Here is a 9791-nt window from a genome sequence, read left to right on the forward strand (position 1 = left end):
GCTGCGGCTCCAGCTGGACCTGCTATTAGCGGTTCCGTTCCCGACCGGAACACGGCAGACATTGATTGTTGGTCCCGAAGGCGTTCGGGTTATTTAATAACCGGGTTCCGCTCCGACGGCGTTGTGGTGCATCTTTCTCGGGATTCGTCTGCTCGCTCCCCGGCGGTAGCGGTAACGTAATGCTGTACGCGGACAGCACGCATTTAGACCGTTCCCGGTAGCGTTTACTGAGTCACACCGGTAAACAACAACACTGCCATTGAATGCAGCGTTTCTTGGCCCGGGAACGCGAGTGGCCTGGACTCGGGAGGATCGGCGGACGAGATGATGAGAGTGCATCTCGAGAATCCGGTTTTAAAGTCGTATACAAATAGACAACATTTCTAGTTGTAGGCAGTGAAATAGCTTATAATAATAGCTTTAAACTGCGCCAACTGGAGCGCCAGGCTAGCTGTCAGTCCTCTAGTCAATAACAATAGCATCGTTCCCCCCCCAGCGGTGACAGACAGGCTTAATTTAACTTCCGATGTGAAATAAAATGTCTTATTTTTGAAGTCAGTTTTGCATATTCTTGCACATATTTTTAGGATTTTTTTTTTTTCATCAATTCGGAAATATTCCAGCAAAAAGAATAAACTGGGGATAGAAGACAGGTAGCATTTGTATCTTTTGTGTGTGATTAATAAATAGTATATTCCCCTCTGGGCTTCTCTAGAAGATTTCACAGATATTGTACATTCAGTGAAAGCGCAGGAAACCAAACGGCGACAATGTTCAGCTGGCTTGGAACCGATGACCGGAGGAAGAGGGAGCCAGAAGTCTTTCAGACGGTCAGCGACGGGCTCAAGAAGCTCTACAAAACCAAACTGTTGCCGTTGGAGGAGAGCTACAAGTTCCACGAGTTCCACTCCCCCGCGCTGGAGGATGCAGACTTCGACAACAAGCCCATGGTCCTACTGGTGGGACAGTACTCCACCGGCAAGACCAGCTTCATCCGGTGAGAAGGGGCACACACACACACACACACACACACACACACACAAATGATGATTGAGGGAAAGGACAGATTCACTCGACCAGACTCGCTTTCCTGTGTCTCTACGCTTTCTTTACTGGTGACGCAGCGGACATGCAAGAATCCCCAACAGTTCGCTTTGGTATTATTTATTTTCAATACAGTACATTGCAATCTTTTCATAGTATAAAACATCAACATTATAGATAGCCTGAGCCATGAAAATATATTAATCTGATATCAAAGGTACTGATGAGTCTGACAATTCATACCGCAGTACAGGAATATATACCGTATTTTATAGTAAATCTCCAGCAAATATTCACAAATTGGTGATAATTGTTTTGTGCATAGAAAGTATTCCTTCATGCAACATTTTGAGTCTCTCGTTCTCTCCCTCTCTTTCCCTCTCACACACACACACACACACACTTGCAGCGTTTAGTGGGTAAGCCTTTCAAAGCCAGAGAGAGGATGCTGTTAGTGACTTCCTGCTATAAGACATGACCCTCCTCTCTCTCCTTCCTCCTCTTCTGCCTCTGACACTCCCTATGATTTTAAATTCCTTCTCTGTTGACGCCCCCCCCCCCCTCCAGACAGCATCCTGACCCCCACACCAGCAACACACTAATAGGGAGGTGCAGAATGTTCAAGCTGCTAACTAACCCCCCTGTGTTTCACAGATTAAATTGCCTCGCATCATTTTGAAATCACTTAAAGTGAAGACACAGTCGAGATGTGTGTGTGTCGACAGACGATGTGTGTGTGTGTCGACAGACGATGTGTGTCTACGTTGTTTTATTCTGGAACACTGTTTAATGTTAAAGATTTTTTTTTTTTTTAAACAACACAAAGAGAGAAATACAAATAAATAAATACAAAGCGTGGCGTACACTGTCATCCCTTCGCTTCCGTTTTCCATCAGGGTGACCAGACTGGTATAATTTGAGCTGATCTGTGTCTGTGAACCGCACACACACACACACACACACTCACACTCTCACTTTCTGTGTAGCGTGTATACATGTTGAGCATGGACTCCCCCATCTGTATGTGGTTGTGTCTCCCCACAGACAGGAAGGAGGACCCGCACTAATCGGACCCGTGTGCAGAGGCAGGGCTCCACCAGGCGCTGCTAGCCTCGCTGTCAAGGTGTTCATATGTGAAAATGAACCATCGTCACATCTGGCAGCGGTTAAAATGCGTGCGCGTCCCACACGCTCGCTTCTCAGCGGACGTTCTGTTTGGCCCTAAATCTCTAAATCTCTCTTTATGGCCGACCTTCGCGTTGTTGGGCGGCGTCGCTTAAGTGGAACACGCGACTCTCCACTCGACACGCGTGTGACGTCGCTGAGCAAACAAACGCAAACTCAACCGTTCACATCCAAAGCGTAGGAGTTCATACATCTTTTATGTACGGTCGATTTACCCTCACACGCCCGTTTAGGTCGTCAAAAACGTCTAATCTCTTCACTTGTTTTTAACGCCATGTCACACGATCTTCACCGCAGCTACCTGTTGGAGCAGGATTTTCCTGGAATGCGTATCGGCCCTGAACCCACCACAGATTCCTTCATCGCGGTGATGCACGGCGCCACAGAAGGAGTGATACCCGGCAACGCTCTGGTGGTCGACCCCAAGAAGCCCTTCAGGAAGCTGAATGCGTTTGGAAACGCATTCCTCAACAGGTAAACACGCAAACGCGTTTGTTTGACTGAGATTGTGCCGGTAGATTTCGTTTAGGCGTGCGCGTCCCGAACGTGTGAGCGTGGAGAGGGCGAGAATCCACGCCACATCTCTACATTCCTGTGTGATTGAATTTCCCTCTGCTTTCTGGCTGAGCTTTTCTTTTAGTGTGTGTGTAGGTGTGTGTGTGTTGAAAGAGCTAACCTGTTTGTATTTATGCAGCTGCAGACAGACAGGCAGGAGAGAGCGAGACAGCTGTCTGGAGTGGCATGATGTTTGTTGTGAAAATGTTTTACACTTCTGTCCAGTTTCTTTAAACTCACCTTTGCCCTGTGTGTGTGTGTGTGTGTGTTGTAGGTTCGTGTGTGCCCAGCTGCCTAACCCAGTGCTGGAAAGCATCAGTGTGATTGACACACCAGGAATCCTGTCAGGAGAGAAGCAGAGAATTAGTCGGGGTGAGACTCACACTTTTATTATTGAACTGTTTATGGTGTGTGTGTGTGTGTGTGTGTGTGTGTCAGTGACATTCACTGGAGCCATTCAGCTGCAGACCTCCTCCAGCTCACTGAACTCTGAACCGCCGTGTCAGCATTGTCTCTGGATTATATGGATTAGAACATTTTGCTCCGACTCCGTCTCTGACACACACAAACACAAGCCCATTTGATCGAACCGGCTTTTACTGGATGACACGAGGCAACACCACACACACATAGAAATGAGTCGCAAGAAACACTGGAAACGCACAAAATGCAAAGAGATCAATCTTCTGTCTGCTGGTGTTAATCAATCAATCAATCAATCAGCATTGTGCTCATTTATGTGGCTTGATTGTACCACCGGCACTTAAAAAACACAAAATAGTCTCCAGGCTGTCGAATGAAAACGCGGCTGAGCTGATTAGAGCGGAATGAGGAGTTTAGGCGCCAAAGGCTTCATCCCAGCTTCTCTTACAGTTTGACCAAAACCAACTGACGCGGGTCCGGAATAGCTGGCATTCCCAAAGCGGAACGCTTGCATTCCCGTACCAGCGACTAGATTCATCCTTTTTCTTCATCAGTCTCACCGTCTCCTCCTTCGCTCGGTTAAATCGGCTCAGTCTTCTCATGCTGTGAGACCCGCATAGATTCTCTTCCACCGAATCACCATCGACCTTTATGATATTGACTGTCAGCATCAGGAGCTTAAAGCGTTAAACCAAAAGAAACTTGTCTGTATTTGCCCCCCCCCCCCGTTGCAAACAGCTTCATCAGTGATGAGATCAAAAGTTTCTCGAGGACTATTTGAAATTCCTCATTGAAACGAAACGAAAAAAAGTAAATTCCTATGAAGTTCCATCTTAATAAGAACGAGGAGACGGTTCTGGTCAGGGAGTTCGGGACGTTACCTCACGGCAGGGTTGGGTGTAGATCAATATGTGTCGTGAGAACCTTATTGTTTTCAGCTTCAGACGGTTTCCACCTCGTGAGCGTGGCTGAAGCCGACCCGCATCATCTTTTTTCTACTTTCTGTTTGTTCCTCAGCGCCCTCTGAACGTGTTGTCAAACCAAACAAACGGAACCATTAGCCGTTAGCCTGCTATTTTCTGCTGGATGTAAAAATACAGGCTTAGCGTTAGCCTCTGCTGAGTCAGCACAGCTGTGTTGTCTTTGAGTTCTGTGTGTGCGAGCTCATTTTCCCTTTCTGTTCCCCGAGGTCCGTCTTATTTGCTTAGTTCATTCCATGTGTTTGCTATCATCTGTGATGCGTCTTTCATTGTGTTGTTTTTATCCTCTTCTCTCACCCTTTGCGTCGTTTTTTCAGTGTTTATGTTTCTGTGTGTGTCCAGAAGAGGAGAAGTCGGGCTATAGCTGCCGACATAGATGTCCTTATGGAGGTATTGTCCATAATAAATCTAATTGTCCACCAGCGGCTAAATAAAAGAGCTACTTTGAAGAATATGAGCTTCGTTCTACATGTTCTTCATCAGGAAACTGTCACATGGTTTGGGGGGGGGGGGAAATATTATTCTGCTTAACTTTTTTTTAAGTTTGTCAGTCTCATTTAGCATATATTATATTATATTTCATTATAATGTATGATTGTTTTGGCTTTTTTTCATGTAGACAAATACTAATTTGCTGCAGAGAAAGAATCGTCACCTTTTCTGACATCACAAAACCAATCTACACCTGTAAGCCAAAAAAAATCCAAATAAACAAGAACATTTTGTAAGTTCATGTTCCCCATCGGTCCTCTTTTTTTCCCACGATGCCCCAAAACCATTCTATTGCCGTCCTCCTCCACCCAGAATGTCAGGACACAATTTACACCCACCTGACGGGCGTGTCTCTTATTTCCTGATCACCAGGCCGTTCTTCTGCCGCTGTCGACCGCGCACCATGTGAAAAGTGCTTTGTGTGAAGAATAACTCCGTTTAACCCAGAACACCCAGGTGTCTGATTGGCTGTCCACAGCGCCGCGTCCTCTGTCTCCTCTCAGTTGTCCTCCTACAGGACAGAAAGACAGCAGATAGAAGCGCGTTCACATCCGATGTGGAAGGAAGGCGTCGGATTCAGAACAAAGCAACAACCTGCAAAGCTGCTGGATTTAGTTTTGTGAAATGTTTTCACAAACTCTATTAACCCCCCCCCCCCCCGTCTGTGTACTACCCACTACACACTGACACCTGTCCAGCTGCTAGCCCATAATCTCAGCTGTCAACAAACCCAAATGTGTCCTTAGTTCTGTCCTTTGTTCTCATCTCATAAACGCTGGTCGCTCCTCATCACTTCATCGCTCACTCAGGCATTAGGAAGGAGTTTATGGAGGCATAACTTTCACTTTCATGCATTCATCGGTGCCGACGTCCTAAACTATCTGCATGTTGGTTTCAATAAGACACTTGGCTGAGCCTTGGCGGTGCTCCCTCCATCTGCAGCCAGACATTCCCTCATCTCAGCATGCTGTAATGAGTTTGTCCTCCTTACTGCCTCCATGTGAATGTTGGAGTACGAGCGCTGAGCTTCGTGGCTCCTTCTCTCATGCTAGTTTTGAGGTACATGGGGTCCATTGTTAGTGATGCTCAGCAGGGGTTTAGACCCCCTCTGTGCTGCTGGTTTTCACACCAGTATGGGATGGGAGCAAAGAAACAAGAACTAAAAGTACACAGAAATGCATATTATCATTTCCCTCTTTATCTGTAAGCCTCCTGTTTTTCAGCGGAAATCTTCATTTCACACCCTAACCACATTTTTGGATCCTCTCTTCCTCCTCTTCCTCCTCCTCCCTCTCAGGCTACGACTTTGCAGCCGTCCTGGAGTGGTTTGCAGAGCGAGTGGACAGAATCATATTACTGTTCGATGCCCACAAACTGGACATCTCTGATGAGTTCTCAGATGTGATAAAGGCACTGAAGAACCACGAGGATAAGATCAGGTACTTGGATGGTCGAGAAATGTGCAACTCTCGACAAAGGACATGAAGAGTTCTTCTTGTCAAGGAATATTTCTGCAGTCTTTGCAGCAGGAGCTCATTTCTTTCACACAAATGAACACCAGCTTTCTGTTGCTGTTTTCAGGGTTGTGCTGAACAAGGCTGACCAGATAGAGACCCAGCAGCTGATGAGAGTTTATGGCGCCCTGATGTGGTCTCTGGGGAAAATAGTCAACACCCCTGAGGTATAGCAAACATAAAGAAAAAATACCCTGACACAGGTCAGAGCCTGACGTTTTAGATTCAAAGCTTTCCACTGCCTTGTCTGGGTTAAGCTGAGATGGAAATGAATGTACCGCATGCCAATGAACAGTTTTTGTTTACGCTCACAAAACCATGTTGTAATTCACGCCGAATAAACTTATCAATGAGAATGCATTTGAAACATGCCTCAACAGCTCCCTCTAGAGATGAAACGGCGCCACGCTATCCTCAGCTGAAGTAATCTGATATTTAACGCAGATATCAGTCTGAATGCGAAGGCTCGCTCTCACAAACCCAGACGCTGGGCTGCGGTTATTATTTACTGACCCGGTTCATTCTCTGTCCGTCTCCCTCGCCCCTGGCAGGTGATCCGGGTCTACATCGGCTCTTTCTGGTCCCACCCTCTGTTGATCCCAGACAACAGGAAGCTGTTTGAAGCCGAGGAACAGGACTTGTTTAAGGACATTCAGTCTTTACCGAGAAACGCAGCACTCAGGAAACTGAACGATCTGATCAAGAGGGCAAGACTCGCCAAGGTGAGGGAGACGTGATGGAGAAGCAGGAGATGTTCTTAATGGCTGGGGCGATTCTTAGAATCACTCATGTATATGTTAAACCAACATTTCTTACATCCACAGAAGTCTCATCAAACAGCACCTACGTGTTTTTCCACATTTAATCTTTTGCCAGAGCGTCACTGACTTACATAAATCATTTAGGTGTGTGTGTGTGTTTTCTATTTTCGGCCCCCATTACTCAGTCCCACGCCCCGCCCCGCCCAGCTGTTGACGGAAACCGCTTGTCGCTATCACCGAACCAATAGAAGCAGATAAATGTTCCGAGCTATTCCCTCTGAGTGAATTGTATCCCGTTTCCCCTCTGAACGGGATGTCAGGTGTGAGTGGTGACCGTCCAATGGCTGCTGTGGGTTGAGGAAACACAGGAAGTTCATGTGCACACACACATGAACTTGATTTGTCAATCCGGGGGCTGAGCGCAGTTTTTCCTGTTTGACAACTGATAGGGTGTGTGTGCACGTGTGTTTCATCAAGGACACAAAGTGGACTCTGGAAACGCACACGCATCGCCGCAGCAACATGATAAATCAGATTTTTTCCATCAGAGTTAGTTTTCGATATTTCCTGGATCACAAATGTGGTGAAAGAAGTGTTTTTATCTGCTGCTTATTATGGTTGAAGCGTTTATCAAGTTATTATTCGCCATCATGCGACTAACCCCTTAGTATTAAATGAAAATGGTTCATCTTTAACCTCATTGGATGCTCGTCTTTGTAAATCCGTCGCCGCATCAATGCAGGTCCACGCCTACATCATCAGCTCGCTGAAGAAAGAGATGCCCTCTGTGTTCGGGAAGGAGAACAAGAAGAAAGAGCTCATCGCCAGTCTGGGAGATATTTACAAACGCATAGAGAGAGAGCATCAGATATCACCGGGAGATTTCCCCAACCTGAAAAAGATGCAGGTAAATGGAAGGCATGCGGGAATGTGGATTCATAGACCGTTTGATTAGATCATCACTTGTGATCTGTTTTTTTTTTTTTTTTTTAATCTCTCTTCCAGGACCAACTCCAAGTTCAGGATCTCAACAAATTCCAGCCTCTGAAACCTAAATTCCTAGAGTCAGTGGATGACATGCTTGCCAATGACATTGCTGGCTTAATGGTCCTGGTCCGCCGGGAGGAAACCACGCGTCCCAACCCAGTTGTGAAGGGCGGGGCCTTCGACGGCACTTTGAACGGGCCGTTCGGACACGGGTACGGCGAAGGAGCCGGCGAAGGCATCGATGAGGCCGAGTGGGTCGTCGCACGAGACAAACCTGCTTACGACGAGATTTTCTACACCTTGTCTCCCGTCAATGGGAAGGTGACGGGGGCCAACGCCAAGAGGGAAATGGTGAAGTCGAAACTTCCCAATACAGTGTTAGGAAAAATCTGGAAGCTGGCAGATATCGATAAGGACGGGCTGCTTGATGACGAGGAGTTTGCGTTGGCCAACCACCTGATAAAAGTGAAACTGGAGGGACATGAACTGCCATCAGACCTGCCCCCGCACCTGGTGCCTCCATCCAAGAGGAAAATACCCGAGTAAATATCCCATTACTTCAGCTCCGCCCCGAAAACCTCCAAGAAGACATTTCCCCTCGTCTTTGACAAAAATTACCCAAATTAGTATCGGGATTATGTCATCAAATTATTGCTTAACAAGTACAAGATTAGACCAGCAGTCCTGCTCTGCTGCCTCCATATCTCCAGTCCTCATACAGGCAGGCGCAGTATTCAAGTTTAATGTTTGCTCAGTGGGGCTTGTAGAAGAGTAGAAAAACTGGACACCTGATGAACCCAAGTGTTTGTAGTTTAAGGTGTGATTCAGAGAAGTGGAAGAATTACAAATCCATCAATTGAAATATAGATATACACTGGAGTACAGCAAAATGTGAGTAGATCCAGACGACTGGAAGAAAATGGGAGACGAGAGGAAACGTGGAAGAAATGCTTGTTGAATGGATGAAGATCGGGATATAAAGTCTTAGTTAAGAGCCGATTGACCGTTTATATATCATACGAATATAATCCCTCTTTTAAAATGTGTCTACTAAAGTATCGAGTATTGACTACGACAGCTGCCAGAACGCTTCTCAATGCATTTCCAGCCGCTGCATCTTTTTTGTTTCGTCTCCTGGTTCAGAGATCAATACTGGCGTGCACGCGCACACGCACGCACACACACGCTGAACATAAGCACATTTCTGGATGAGGGGCAGGTGGTTTGCAGTGTTACTCTTTGGATGCTCCATTACTAACTTGTTCGTTTGGACACGACGTCGGTATAAAAGTCTTGTAAGGGCGTTGAATGTTGAATATGCTTCTGTGTATTGCATCTGACCTTGTGTGTCGCTGTGTATTAGGAAGGGTTGCAGCAATTAATCGACTAATTCTTGTTGATCTTAAGGAAACTGGGAGCCAATCGGGTTGTTTCAGTCATTTTTAAAGCAAAATCTGTTTTGTGTGTGTGTTTCCAGCTTCATGTCAGGAATCCAGGATTATCTGCTTACTTGATGACTTAATATAATCAATGAAGACACATTTGTCTTTCAGGTTTGGCTGTGCAAAATGTTGAGGATTTTCACGCTATATAGAGATGAAGTGAGCAATTGATTAACCGTGAGATTAATCCGCAGACTAATCAAAAATGAAAATACATTTGTAATTTGAATATTAATCCTTGCACAGGCTACTGAGTCAGGAATATTCCAATGAATTATTAATTTATTGCTCGTCCTCTCAGTATTCTCGAAGCTGTCAGTTTTAAGAGTGAATTTATAACTGTAACATTGTATTGCCTTAAATCATTTTAAATTGTATCCGAGTATTAGATGTAATTTCTCTTTGCAG

General features: G+C 45.9%; 1 protein-coding gene across 1 annotated transcript; it reads left to right on the forward strand.

The window, feature by feature from the left end:
* Positions 1-770: 770 nt before the first annotated feature.
* On the forward strand, positions 771-8487 carry ehd3 (EH-domain containing 3). The gene is made up of 8 exons (XM_068753511.1): positions 771-997; positions 2527-2703; positions 3059-3156; positions 5977-6118; positions 6261-6360; positions 6745-6915; positions 7697-7861; positions 7960-8487. Exons 1-8 carry the CDS (start codon positions 771-773, stop codon positions 8485-8487), a joined length of 1608 nt encoding a protein of 535 aa, XP_068609612.1.
* Positions 8488-9791: the final 1304 nt, after the last annotated feature.

The sequence above is a fragment of the Brachionichthys hirsutus genome, chromosome 20 (assembly GCF_040956055.1).
Source record: "Brachionichthys hirsutus isolate HB-005 chromosome 20, CSIRO-AGI_Bhir_v1, whole genome shotgun sequence".
NCBI classification, from domain to species: Eukaryota; Metazoa; Chordata; class Actinopteri; order Lophiiformes; family Brachionichthyidae; genus Brachionichthys; species Brachionichthys hirsutus.

What these genes read in the sequence shown, in the direction of transcription:
- ehd3 (XM_068753511.1), top strand. Translation starts at nt 771, where the DNA reads ATGTTCAGCTGGCTTGGAACCGATGACCGGAGGAAGAGGGAGCCAGAA. An exon ending in GGCAAGACCAGCTTCATCCG is followed by an intron (nt 998 to 2,526) that starts GTGAGAAGGGGC and finishes TCTTCACCGCAG; the next exon opens with CTACCTGTTGGAGCAGGATT. An exon ending in GGAAACGCATTCCTCAACAG is followed by an intron (nt 2,704 to 3,058) that starts GTAAACACGCAA and finishes TGTGTGTTGTAG; the next exon opens with GTTCGTGTGTGCCCAGCTGC.